This window comes from Rhodnius prolixus, unplaced genomic scaffold, assembly GCF_049639745.1.
Source record: "Rhodnius prolixus isolate KJV_2025 unplaced genomic scaffold, Rpr scaffold_12, whole genome shotgun sequence".
In the NCBI taxonomy this organism is placed as follows: Eukaryota; Metazoa; Arthropoda; class Insecta; order Hemiptera; family Reduviidae; genus Rhodnius; species Rhodnius prolixus.
The window spans coordinates 2,687,416-2,702,373 of NW_027411635.1; the positions used below are offsets into that span (position 1 = coordinate 2,687,416).

Below are 14,958 nucleotides of genomic sequence, written 5' to 3' on the forward strand. Positions count from 1 at the left end.
GGGAGAGTTTTAACAACGTTAAAATGGTTTAAGTTATTTGTATATGTTCTTCCTTAAGGAAGAATCTTGGATTTGTGCAGAATCACTAATATTCTTTTGTTTTTCTTATTATATGCATAAACCTTTGATGAACTAAAATGTGCTTAATACAAGCAAAAAGCTTGAAAAGAGCCTAATATTATTTTGCAAGAACATTTTAGTGCAACAACCAATAGTTTAAAGTTTAATTTTATCTCATTACGTAACTTCATTCAGGCTATGGATTCCCTCAACTTGCATAATTTATATCAAAACATTATCAAACACCTTTTTCTCGCTGTATATTATAAAGCTAATAATTGTTATTAAAAATAAGTGTACATAGACTTTTATTTTTACCTGATTATTTCAAATTTTTAGTCTGTTGAGTGTTTATTTTATTTTTTATATTAAGTGACTACTTTAATATTTATACCTTCTGAGTTGAACGTTTGTAATGATTCACAAATTAATATCAAGTGAATAAGAGAAAGTAAAGAACACAAAGAAATACGCATGCTTCATTAATAATAAAATGTATTAAATGTAATAAATTACATAAAAAGAGAAAATTACATACAAAAATACTCTATTCAAGAAATAAAAAAAGCTTAAAGATTTACAAAAAGTGCTAAAAATAAAACAATTACTAAACAATCTCAAAACATATACATGTTGACAGATATATATTTTTTTTTTTTAACAGAGAAGAATACAAAATTAAAACATGCAATTTTTGATGAAATACATCAAAACACAAAATTTAACTAATTTGTAACCAATACTTTTGAATACAGTAACAAATTCCACATTCACACGACTTTCTACCTGCAATTACCTAGGTGTTAGTTGTTGCATGAACATATTGCTAATTTTTATGATCAGATAATAAATCCTATTAACGGCTTTTGGTTTGTATCAGAATGTTTAAAATTTGAGACAATGTTCCTAACTAGAGAACTTGCATAAACCTAAAACTCATCCATATACTCTGATGAAAACAAACATCATATTATATCTATCTTTAGAGTAATCTTCAGCTCGGTGTGAAATCGAAGCGAAGGCTAGCCTTTTATGGTTTTAATAGTGGAGATTAAACTTGAAAACAAAAGATAGAAGCAGAGAGGTCATCATCACAGTTGAATGAGCTACACTGAAAACCGAACGAGACGAATCCAAATAACAAGAACTTGTGCACTTGCTGCAGAATAGTCTAAAAATCCTTCTAGTCACCACTTCGTAACGTAAAATTTGTTTAAAGAGTTGAAAGATTGTGAAGTATGAATTCACTTCTTAAAAGCACCTTGCCCATTTCTCTCAAAACATCCATCTAACATGCGCTTCTATAAAAGAATAGTGACATTTAATTAAAAGATTTATTGAGGCAGGTGTTCAATAGTTGGATCGCCGACAACCAGTATTTTCGGTTGATGCAAGAGATAAATTAAAGAAAAAGTCGACGGCAGAACGAGTTGAACTACGGAAGATCAATGCATAAACCTTATCAATCTCAGGCATATACTAAGACGTTTAAAAACACTACATTGTATTATTCTTTAAACTAATCTTCAGTTCTAAGTGAAATAGAAGAGAAATATTTCCTTTAATGATTTCAAAAGTGTGAAAAAAAAATGAAATACACCATCCTAGCAGACCAACTTAAGGGACTTCTGATCTTTAGATCCTTAGGCTAATTTCCACTGTCTTTTAAGGGAACACGTACATAGGATACTGCTATGTAGATAATATGCCCAGGAAGATAAAACAATGTTTCACCTAGTTTAAGAATGCGTGCACTGTCAAACAAACGATTCTTAAGGTGTGAAATCAGAAAGGAGTCAAGCTGGATTTAAGGTACTCACTCTCCTCGGCCTTCGCGTTCTTCAGTTACCCGGGCTAATATGGGTGGTATTTTATGAAGCACAATCGATACACACATGGCCTAAGTGCAGCTTCTTCTTCTTCTTCTTCTTGTAGAGTGACATCGACTCTACGATTAGTTTAGTGTCATTCAAATTAAACCCCTCTTATAATGTCTTCAATAATCTTGTTTTTTCTACACGTTTCGACCTCCTACCCTTTTACATTTTAAACATAGCAAATGTTCAAAATATGGAATTTCTGGCAATAGTCTTTCACAAATACATTGTATAAATGATTTTTAGTGTATGACTTCTAAAGCATAAATTTAAATATTAAATATTAAGTTATTTCTACTTAGAGAAATGTCAAAATGCTGAAGAAAATAATAAACTTTACTAATCTTAATCTTGTCCGACATCCAGAAATACGTGGCTAATCTACGAGTACAGAAAGCCCCCCCCCCAAATACTTATTGCTGATTTTTAAAACTTTTTTGTGGTTTTAGTATCTAAAACCTTTACTTTATGTTGCTCTGATGGCAATATCCTAAAAAAACAACTACGAGTGATATATACGAACTACTTGTAGCATATGTGATATACATATACCAATCACTTCTTGGGACCTTACAATGGATATCGTAGACATAATTTTTGTGATATAAAGGTTTCTTTTTACTTATTATAAATTTTGTAGTTCTTACATAATATTACAAAATTCACAAGTTTAATGATGTAAAAGATATTGCAAGAAATTGCTAGTTTTTAACACCATAATGCTTTATAGATACTATTCTGACGGCCTAGGTGAACCAAACTGAAAAACTAGATTAGGTTAGAAGGGTCTTTAAAAAGCCAGTAGAGAGACTTGGCCGCTGTCCTTCCCTCGAGTAGCCCTTCCCAAGCGAGTCGGTAGCAATTCCTCAAATAAGAAGGTTACTTGAAGTGTGTTATATAAAATGGAACAAACAGTTTGTTGTATGCAGTCTCACTTCTGGTTCTAGCATACATGATCTTTTTCTGAAGACTGCGTGTAGCGAATTTAAAGTAGTTTTTAAAGAAAAATTCAAAATTTTATATTTTTAATTTAATTTTTTTTTGTATATTTAATACAAAATTTTCTATCTAATCTAACATACCTGGTAGTTGCAGTCACAATTCATAAATTTTAATTAATAAGTTGGTCCTAGCTTTAACAAAAACTATAGGGTGGAGGATATATGTTGCTTTTAGGCATTTACATTCTACCTGCATGTGCGAGATTATGAAAAGTAAATAGTAAAGTAATCGTCTATTTCTTCAGGGCTTTCTTTCATCTATCGAATTAGATGTAATGGGTGGGGCCAGTAGCATACCGGAACGTTAGATTCTAGGAGGGCTGGCTAGAAAGCGTATTTCACCAACAGGAAACGAAGTATACTACTATTAAATTTCTTCTAACAAACAAAACGTAGCTACACCAGAAACTCGAACTGGGGTCGCCTACTTCCAAAGCCATTCTTACAACCACTGTATGTATTTAACAGTTTAAAGCAAATTGTTAAAAGCCGTTTTCGAGAAAATCAAAAAAACTGAAAAATTGATTTAACTAAATGGCACTTCCGGCTGGTTAATTTTGTCTAAAAGCTTAGAGTAGGTAGGTTTTGTGGACCGCGGTAAAGTAGGCTTTCTAAAAAAAATATTAAAAATAATCTAGAAATGTTTCGCAGTTCATTCGAGTTGCATTGTAAAAAGAAAAGAAAAAAAAAACCAAGAGACGATCTGCAATTGATCACAATTCACATACAGGTAGAAATTCACAGACTGACAGGATACAAATTAATTAAATTAATACTTTAATAATTATCATAAAATTAGATTATAACTAAAATAAAATGTAAAAATATTAAGGTGGTTTGCCAGTTGTACTTTACTGGTTCTAATTTAACTCAGATCCTAAACATTGTACCAATGAAAAAAACAAAAAAATTATAAATACAAGATAAATTTAAGGCGTTTAAAAAACTGAGGTCAGGCTCCTGGAGCCTTTTTACTGTCGTACTTCCAGTGTTTTTTCTAAATGCCTAGCACACAATCATCGAGCTAATCTTCTCTCTATCATTGTATTAGTGTCGTCAAACTAGACAAAGCAGAACTTTCCTTCACATCTAATTTTTGTTCAAGAAGTTAAGCAAACAGCCCTGCAATGTACTAATGTGCAGGGATGAGAGTTCTGCTCTTTGGAGAAAAATAAATAAAAAATTTATGGCTTGCACCTTTATCCAGCATTTTCTTCTGACTCTTTAATCTAATTACACAACCTGGACAAAAGATAGCTCTAGCTGTGGCAAACTAACGCAAAGCACCAGAAGAAATAACTGGAAGCTCTTATCAACAAAATAATGGGATGAAATGATAAACACTCACACCACTTCCTCATACTGCAATTCTGAAGTCCGCACATACAAATTCAAACACGTAATTTTTACTGAAAGTTTATTTCAATGTATGAGTTTAATTAACGACGTTAGTAGAGATTCAAGGCCCCTTTAGAACGACTCTATAATGAATGATTTTTCGCAATAGCAAAAATAATAGTAGTATGTACTCAAACTTTTAAAAAACCATGTGATATGAGCTACTTTTGAGAAAATAACCAACAACTATAAAAAATAGTTCAGTTCTACACTTCCTGCCTTCTGATTTTCAATTATTCAATCCAATTATAATTAATTTTCCAAAAAGAATTTGATATTTTGGTCATAAATTCAATTCTTCTTAATATTATACAGATATTAAAACCATACAATTAACTGAAAGAGGGAATTTCATCATTTTTAACACAAGACTCCCTGAAATGATATTCTCGGAGAAATGTTTCGTGACCTCAATTCCAAGTGACTACACTAGAGGTGGATTTTTTTTAATCAAATTAAAATTATCCTTGCTTAGACGGATAGTTCTACGACTTGTGATAGGTAGATCAGGGTGAGCATCTGTATAAAAGATTCTGGCAACAGCATTGCCATTCCTTAGAAACGCTCCATCTACTCTTTCAGACTGAAATCTTTGCCATTTAGTGCCAAAGGCATAAAATTTGTCTCTAAAGGCAACGGACAGTAAGGCAGAGAAATTGTTATCTTCTAGGATAGACTTGCCGCGCTAAACGGCTTTCCTGGAAGAAATCTGTCAGTCCGAATATTGTTAGTGAATGCCGAAAAAAGTTGTAGACCTTAATGAACAATAACGTACGGCTAAGTACAGTGCCAAGGCACTAAGGAAATGATGAGGCCCATAGGTCAGAAAAGGAGGAGACTTCGCGGAAAACTTCCGGCCCGAACTTTTTTGCGATAATTTGTACAGAAATGCCTGTGGGGGCATTAAAAAATGACTAAATGAGAGTACAGTCATCTCTGAAGCAGGATAGCGGAAATGCGGCACTCTTATTTTTAGTGGGTCCTGAGAAGAATTGCACATTTTATTTCCTCAGCAGAACAAAAACTTTGCTAAGAAGATATCTACCTTTTATCTATCAAGGAGTATTTCCTTTATCTATCAAGGAGTATTTCCTTTATCTATCAAGGAGTATTTCCTTTATCTATCAAGGAGTATTTCCTTTATCTATCAAGGAGTATTTCCTTTCAATGAAAACATCTGCATAGGATGGAACAAGTAGTAGCATCGCTTTGTAGGGAATGCGACCTGAAAATTGAACTCCTCGGGAAAATAAAGGTATTAAGTTCGCTAATGCTCACATTGCTTTGGCGTTCTTGAATGATACAAGACTGTCATATTCTATATTTTGGAAAGTGCACAATGGGCCCACTCTGGCCTATGTGCAGCTTCATCCTTTGGGAGATCCCGACAATTTTAGATTAGATCAGATTAAACAAGCTGAGCTACTAGAACAAAGTTCCGCAGCTTCCAGATTTTAATCGTACATTTTTATGAAACAAACAATGGCACCCACCTTACTTTTTGAGAAATAATATAATTTTATTAATGAGCAATAGAAAAGATGAGATTTTATACTAAAAAATACGAAAAAAAAAGATTTAAAAAAAGAAGCCAAATATTCATTAAAAAAATGTACATTTAGTAAAGTATTACAGGCAAAACTAATATCACAGACATGCGCAGTGCAATTACAGGCAATAACACAATTTATGCTACTTTCACATTGCAATAAAAAAAAATAAAAAAACTATGCTATGTGTTGTTAAGGGTACTTGATTTGAGTATTTTGACGGGCAGGAGACACGGCCTTAACTAGTTCACGAGACAATGCAACTCTTCGGATGAGAATGTACAGATAGTAACCCCAAAGATATGCAGAAGAAGTTCTAATATTAAAAGACTTGACTTTATCTTTCTACAATTTACATCGTAAAATTTTCCTACAACTTACAATTTTTAATTAGACGTTTGTTTTTACTTGTTACGTGGGATTATCAGTCCTGTTATAAGCGAAATGGACGATCTAAGTATGGCACTAAACTGAACTGAGAAAAGAGGTGCTACACGCTCAATACTTTCTTAACTATCTTCTAAGTATGCAACAGAAGTTTCACTTACTTCCCCCCCCCCCAAAGTGATGCAAAAAAAAGGTCATCTCAATGATGTGATCATCAACTTGTTGTTCTAGAGACTTCTACTCGAGAACATAAAAATGCCTATCAGGTTACATCTAATTCTAATGCTCAGAACATCTCCAAACTATGAGAATGAATTCACTCAATCCCTGCGCAGAATTGGGTAGGAGATGTAGATATCGTCTCTTAATGTATTGTCTGACAGCGTAAAATTAATTAAGATAATTGTTAGTTTACGGTATGAAACTTGTGATGCAAAGAGACCACAGAAATACAAAAACTACAATATGAAAAAATACTGACTTCGCGAAAATGGGAGATTCCTTCAACTAGATCTACAAAAGGTCGATACAACAAGTCTCTTTTGGCTGCAATGCCTTGAGAATAGAACCACCTCATAATTGAATTTTAAATTCCGGCGAAAAATCTTCAAATGAGCAACCTATTGCCTAAGATTAAATGGAGTTCTATCTGTACAGAGGTAAAATGAGTAGAAGTATTTTGTTTATACTTATTGAACTTGCTGAAATCTGATCGCAGTTTTCTCTTTTTTAATGTGAAGCTTTAAAAAAAACTACGGTCGCTATGTAAAGGATGCATTGTTTGGTGGCGAGCAAATATGGATTCTTCCGGAATTTCTAACAAGATGTGCTCCTAAATTGCAACACCGAACTTGAGGGAAACATACAATTATCAAATAATTAATTTTTCTATAAATTAAAGGCACTTTAAAGGCATATAAACATGAGTATTTTAAAATCCAGGGTGAGTAAAGTCTGTGCTTGCTTCACAGTGGTAGTAGTTAAAGTACTGGGTGATGCCTAAATAAGACCATGGACTTAGACTTGCTCAGTGCATTATTTCAAAACTTTCTCTGTTATAGCATGCTTGCTTTTGTTTAATAAAGATATAGTTTAGAATTTTAACTATAACTACATAGCAATCATAATTTTTTAAGAAGTAAAACCTTGCTTTTATTAGTTTTCGTAAATATTTTTTCAACGCAGCTTTTGTCATTAAATTACTTTACTCAAGCACTCTGTCAACGAATAGAAATCAAAAGTGAATATTAAAAAACAAAAAAAAAGAAAATGAAAAAACAGATCTACAACTAATCTTTTTTCATGGAGGCTTGATAGAAAATTTACAACTCATTTCGTAAAAAACCCATTTTCAATTTTTTATTTGCCAGGAAATGGACAAAAAGTATTTGATGTGACTATTCGGAGATATCCCGTTAGAAAAAATATTTATTACAAACAATTGGTGAGTTCAGTATGGCTGTACCATACCCACCTAAAAAATAAACAGTGTGTTCAACTATTCCTAAAAAAAATGGGTCTATGAAACTGTTACAAAATTAACGAGAAAGCTAATGCTATGTAATTGTATAATATGACTAGTTCTACACTTAAGCAGGTTCACTGGGTTTACTAAGATACGCTCAGCTCTTAAGTTACCGTCCATGGTTTTTGGATGAACAGGGAAAACCTGTATTGCACAGACTTCTAACTCACGCTGGCTGAAAACTATTCTAAATTAAAGTACAATAAATTACATGTAAGACAAACATGACAAGGGACATTCAGAAGAATCATGCAGCAAATCAGAAGGGTCATAAAACAAGTTTTTGGAGTAAAAGAAGCCCAGGGTTGCCTGAGAACTGGAAGTGATATTGGATGCAGAGACTGACAAGGCTGAAGTAGCTAGACGGCGGTCTCCAGTACCTGTTGGGCTGGCAACCACGTGCTAGTGAGGACTGTTGACTGTGCGAGCGGCTCTTCACCGCCCGAGGACGCCATTGTTGAGACTTCCGTGTCTTCCGAATTACTCTGTTTCTCTTCCAAGGTCTGTTCCACTTCTACGTCCCATTTGTCAGCCTTCTCTGGACATTCATCCCTGGCGACATTACAAACAAAAATGTGCAATGAAACAATCGCACGACTTGCAGAAAATATTAAAATTACGATTAACATGCATTTTTCTGACACTGAAATTTACGAAGCGTAGATTTGTCCTTAAGTATGAGGTACCTTCAAAACTACCCTATCATTAACTATATACGAGGGTCGTTTGAAAAGTCCGTGCAAAGTCAGAGAGATAGCACCACTGGCGCGTATCGAGGTTATGTTTAGTTAGTAGCATCTCTTGGAAGAACACACACCAAGTTTCAGCCAGATCGGTCTATTTCTTTGTGTTTGGCATTCGTTTGAATCGAGGAAGTCGAGTGATTTTCAAAAAATGGACGAAAAAGAATTTCGTGTGTTGATTAAACACTACTTTATGAAAGGCAAAACGCCTCAGGAGACTAAAGAGAAGCTTGATAAACATTATGGTGACTCTGCACCTTCGATTAGAACAGTTTATAAGTGGTTTCAAAATTTTCGGAGTGGCCATATGGGCACAAGTGGCGCTGAACGTTCTGGACGCCCTGTTGAGGTTACTACTCCAGAAATCATTGATAAAATCCATGATATGGTGATGGATGACAGAAGAGTGAAGGTGCGTGAGATTGCTAGTGCTGTGGGCATCTCGAATGAACGGGTACATAATATTTTGCATCAACATTTGGACATTACAAAGCTATCCGCAAGATGGGTGCCGCGATTGCTCACGCTTGACCAAAAACGAAATCGTGTGAAGTGTTGCAAGGACGGTTTGCAGCTGTTCCAGAAGAATCCGCAGGACTTTAAGCGTCGTTTCGTCACTGTGGATGAAACATGGATACATCACTACACTCCTGAGACCAAAGAACAATCTAAACAATGGGTTACCAAGGGGGAATCTGCGCCAAAAAAGGCGAAGACCGTTCCTTTGGCCGGATAGATTATGGCGACTGTCTTTTGGGATTCGCAAGGAATAATCCTCATCGACTACCTGGAAAAGGGTAAAACTATTACAGGTGCATATTATTCATCGTTATTGGACCGTTTGAAAACCGAGCTGCAAGAAAAACGCCCACGATTGGCCCACAAAAAAGTCCTTTTCCATCTCGACAACGCACCAGCTCACACCTCAGCAGTTGTGGTCGCAAAATTAATGGAAATAGGGTTCCAACTCGTTTCACATCCCCCCTATTCTCCAGACTTGGCTCCCTCGGACTACTATTTGTTCCCCAATATGAAAAAATGGCTGGCGGGAAAAAGATTTTATTCAAACGAGGAGGTGATTGCAGAAACGAATGGCTATTTTTCAGACTTGGACAAATCCTATTATTCGGAAGGGATCAACAAACTAGAGCAGCGTTGGACGAAGTGTATAAGCCTAAAAGGAGACTATGTTGAAAAATAAAAAAGGTTTACCCCAAAAAATTAAGTAGTTTTTATTTTTGCACAGACTTTTCAAACGACCCTCGTAAATTTGTATTTTTGGTTCGAATAAAAAAATATTTTTTTCCAGGAAAATGATTCCCGTAAAAGTGAACGGTTACTACATCAGCGTAGCGTGCGAAGTTCAAAGTAAATTATCGAAATCATTTTGAATAATCGCATCATTAAAGGCACCCTTTCGTTTAACAGATTTCAGCCGAATTTACCATCGGAAGAGACAAAAATAAAACCAGTTTAAATAAGTATTTTATTTTAATGTAAGATATAATGAACTACATTCTACGAGTTTCCATTTATTTGTACTTTTGTAATCTGGAGACCCTATAACATGTACTTATGGGGAAAACTCAATTTTGAAATCCATAGTTAGCAACACTTACTTTTTTGGGGAAATGTAAGAGAAAAAACACGTAATAAACCCATTCTGTTTAATGCATTTCCGTTTAATAGATTCTTTAAGAATTTAGGATTCTATCTAAGTTCTTAATGTTTCTTTAGACATTACGAACTTAGATTACAGATGTGTACATTGTACTAATGTGTGGCACCTTGTTGGAGTACTTAAGGTTGCGATTCCCTGTTAACTGCTTCAAATTAATATACATAATATTAAAGCTGTAAACAAAGTATTCAAGATTATAAAATTTCAATGATTGGCTGGGGCCAAAGCATAAATTTGCTAAATGTTCGTCTATTTGGACACCTCTGTCAAACATTCGCCATATTCATCAGTTTATTCGACATTATACTAGTGGTGGTAAAATTTGGACTGAAACTATAGCACTGGAAGAGGCAATGATTACCAAATCAGAAACTTTTCCTGCTATTTTCGATTTTGAGACAAGCACGACATTAAGGAAAAAATAAAAAGCAAGACGCTTACTTGATTTTGATAGATATGTACTTGTCGGGCACGAGGCCTTCCTTGCCGGAAACTGCACCACGCCACCAGTCGCAACTCACCTGGCTGTATAACACCACCGAGTCACCCTTGCACAGACTCAACTCGCGTTCGTTGCGGGCCGCGAAGTCATACTGCGCCACAGCTTCTACGCATTCACCTTCTGCAAATTATGACAAAAAACTTACTCAACTTACGTAGTAAGTTAAAAAAGTTTAGGTGAATACTATATTTTTAGAAAAAAAACACTTCATAAGGAACCTTACACACTGTTGTTTAGGACAAGTCAGTTCTCTTGTATACAATTCCCGTTTCGAGTTTTCAGAACCTGGGACGTGAAACTTGCTCGTAAATCTTTCCATTCTTACTTGCGAATTTTAAAAACGTTGACTTTGGTTTTCAATTGTACAAGCAATCAGTTTCGTAAAAACAATAATTTGAATTGCCCTCTGAGGTAACTTTTTTAAAAGCACATTCTATAAATTGATGCAATGTTTGTACTTTAGAATCTGATATTTCACAACTTTTCATTAAAGAAAAAGCTCTTTTACGGTTTTTAAATATAGTAGTAGTAGTAGACTTTATTTAAAAAATACATTACAATAATAAAATAAATATGCATTTTATAATTTAATAATAAAGATTTATCCATGATCTACGATCGTCGGAGGAGTCTATCTAACGGACATTAAAAATAAATGCTATCTAACTTCTTACATTTAAATTGAAAAAGAAAGAGCAATAATAATACAATAAAAATAAATGAAATAAATATCTGTATGCATATTAAAAAATAAAAGAAATTTAAATTCATTACAAAAATGCAAAAAAAGAAAGTAAAATAATAATACAATAAAAGTAAATAATTAAGTATTTTTTAATATAATGATAATAATGACCTCCACAGGGCTCAAAATGCAAGCGGACTAGCTACACTTAATTAAGCCTAATAGAATAGGTTTTTAAATATATCTAACCATGAATATAAGGCATGAAGTGCTTGCCTTCATACTCTAATTATATTTTTCCAATGTATGATAAAAATTGTAACTATCTTTTTGCTGATAAAATCCATTTCGCAGCGCTCATAATTTGAAAATATTCTCCACCTTACATTAAAATAATTATTTATTACCGAAGTGCTTAAAAATGCCGAGTACTATGTACTCAAAAAAGTCGTGGTGACTTCAAATAATCAGAATGCGTCTTATGATCGAAAACTAAGGACGCGGAAAAATGTGTAAATGCTGCAATTGAAAAAAAGTATGTATGAAAATGTTTTCAAGTACGTCAATAATTGTCCTGAGGGGTAGTAGTTTAAGGCAATAGGATACTTGTAAGACCACTGACCCGTCAAAACTTGAAATTAGAGGGAAATGAAGACAGTTTATCTGTTTAAAGCAAGTATTTTACTTAATACTGTACAATAATTCGTTGTGAAGTCTTTTCTTAAATAAATTTTCTCTGATTTTAGGGCGCTAATATGTAAATTGACTCTATGAGCTGGTGCTTTATTGAAATTTATTTTATTTGAACAGTCTTATACTAAAAATTACGTCGCAAATTAAATTTTGGACACGGACAATCATGAAGATAATTCTGCCTTATGAAGAACGAATTTTTATTCTCAAAATTTTCACATATTTGTATAAAAAAGAAATGTGAAAAAGTAAATTTTTCTCTTTGAGTAATATTAGATTATCTCAAACTGAATTTTCCATTTGTTATACATAGCTTAAGACGCCGTTAATTGCAGTTCATAAAGAGATCAAGGAATAAAAAACTGGGATACTGATTCACTAAAGAGTACTTCCGGTTGACCGATTTTGACTTAAACCTTGTTGTGGCGTTTGTTGTCACCTAAGCGAAATATCAAATTTGAAATTTCTGCGATTTTTTGTTTTTTATTTATGGTGGAACATACAACACCCAAGAGAGAAAAGAACGAATTGTAAAAACCTCTTTTTTGGACTCAAAACCTCAAAACGCATATGTCTACTGAAGACTCATCGAAAATTGGATTAAATTCAATACCTTCTCTGGGAAGAGTAAGAGGGAGTAATAATAAATAAGTATATAAAATAGATACACTAACTACACGACATTCACATGAGTGCCGGGGTAACCAATTCCAGCTCTAAGAGACCATGACAGGCCTACCTCGAAACTCCGAAGATTATTATAAAACGAACTATGTACTTACCATCTTCAGAAGGGTACACTTCAGAGTCAAGGTCCTCGTGTATATGTTCAGACGGAGAATCTCCAACATCGCTGAAAAAATAAAAATACATACATGTAAACGGTACTGTGACAGCTAGTTTTGAAAATCCGAATCTATTTAATTTTAATTAAATAAGTACTTAAAATTAATTCATTTAGGAAATAAAGTAATCGTCTATTTTTCCATGCGGGGCTTAACGTAAAACTACCAAATTAAGTGACGTGGACGGGGTGGAAGCAAATACATTAGGATTAATTGTTTTTTAACAATAATTTTCTAATCTGGGCAGTGTTGTCAGTAACGAGAGAACTGTATGGAGGGCGGCAGTGCACTGATAAAACGCGCTCCGGGCGCTAAAACCTCAGTTGTTGACGCGACTTAAATTATGAAAAAAATCTAAAAAATGAAAAATAGCTAGACGCGGGCTTGAACAGGGGATCTTCCGCTTACAACAACACCACTGCACCAAACCCATCCCGTGCCTGCTTTGTGCTAATCTATAGTGTGTTATTAGAAGTTTTATTTTCCTTGTTTGATTTTTTTATTAACCCATTCATCTTGAGGATCCCATTAATAAAACCGGTTATTTTTTTTTATAATTCACCTAAATTTTCAAAGTACTTATTAGAAAATAAATCAGGGTATTACAATAGCCTATAAATTATTTTTTGTCAGTAACAGCATCAAATATTTAGTGTAGGGCGGCTTTAAGGCCTACGGCACCACGACCCATATGGATCTATTGTGGTCCATACTGCTCTAGAGCTCGCCCATCAGACCCGTCCGTTTAACAGGTAAGTACAATCTTTATTTACAACGTTAAATTTTTAGAAAATCTAATTTCCAACCTTGGGCATACATATTTATACAAATTTTAATAGTGATTTCCAGTAAAATGTAAGCCAATTGAATATTTTTGACTGTTGAACACCGTGGCATATTTCCAGAAGTCGAAAACATAAAAAGCTCCGATCAGCAACAGGAGCGAACAAGAAGACTGCAATTGCATTATTCCTTCACTGCGTGGATAAAGAGCGAATAGAAGAAAATATTAAATGTAAATCCTTCATAGCTCAAATAAATAGCAAATAAAAGAAATCCTTTAATAGTTCCAGAAAACTGCACGACTTTCTCAAATTGTCATCTTGCAGACCTGTCGTTTGATCACCATTCAACTATATGACCACCCTTACCAGGAATTCGCCTTTGCTTACTAACATATCCAAGATCCAGTTTTCTAAAAAAGCTCAATAACGGAACTGGCTATTGGATATAATATGAACGAACACACTCTCTTAACGGTAAAAGTTAGAAGTTTATGTGAGGGTTATAAAATTCATAGAACTTCTTAAGTTAGGAAACGCCATATTTGTCTTTCTAAATCTTTAATTTTCACTATAAAGTCATGTTTAGATTCTAATTCTGGGGAAAAAAGAACATCTATCTCAAAATCAAAATAATGAGAAAAAAAAATTGCGAGAGAGAGTGGAAGTTAGCAAACTTACTTGTCCTCGTCTCTGGTAATGTACTTGTCGTAAATGACACCACCTATATCGGATGGAAAGATTTCATCGTAGAACAGGATAATATTTTTGATTAGTTCGTTCACTTGATTCTGATACTGCACTTGATCTTTGTCCTCAGGTACTGGTACAAGTGTGGGTCCAAAGCAAATCGCTAAATTGTACGGGTCCATCATGTTTTCATCTGAATATTCGGATAGGCTAAAACAGAAAATTGAAATTTGATGATGAAGCACGAGAAAGCTATTTATAGCCCAAACGAAAAACTATTCATAATCACTTACTGATTCAAGAAAGCGAACAAATATCGCATCACGATCACCACGGATCTCGGAAGACTCTGTACTAAATCTTTCATTTTCACTATAAAGTCATGTTTAGATTCTAATTCTGGGAAAAAAAGAACATCTATCTCAAAATGCAACATAAGTTTGTTTACAATAACATTTTAACTTAAAATAAAAAGATATATATATATATGTCTTATGTCTTATAATATATAGGCGGTAGATTGAATTGTTAAATAAAGG

The 14,958-nt window shown here is 33.9% G+C and overlaps 1 protein-coding gene across 1 annotated transcript in view; it reads right to left on the minus strand.

Annotated features, from left to right (window-relative positions):
• LOC141461798 (SLIT-ROBO Rho GTPase-activating protein 1-like) overlaps positions 1 to 14,958 on the minus strand; it is a 37,991-nt gene that overhangs the window by 14,318 nt on the left and 8,715 nt on the right. Inside the window, exons 9-13 of the mRNA XM_074143139.1 lie at positions 14,713 to 14,818; positions 14,411 to 14,629; positions 12,885 to 12,955; positions 10,664 to 10,844; positions 8,179 to 8,350 (exon numbers count right to left, since the gene is read on the minus strand). Of these exons, the coding sequence (XP_073999240.1) occupies positions 8,179 to 8,350; positions 10,664 to 10,844; positions 12,885 to 12,955; positions 14,411 to 14,629; positions 14,713 to 14,818 (749 nt within the window). The remainder of the gene's footprint in view (positions 1 to 8,178; positions 8,351 to 10,663; positions 10,845 to 12,884; positions 12,956 to 14,410; positions 14,630 to 14,712; positions 14,819 to 14,958) is intronic.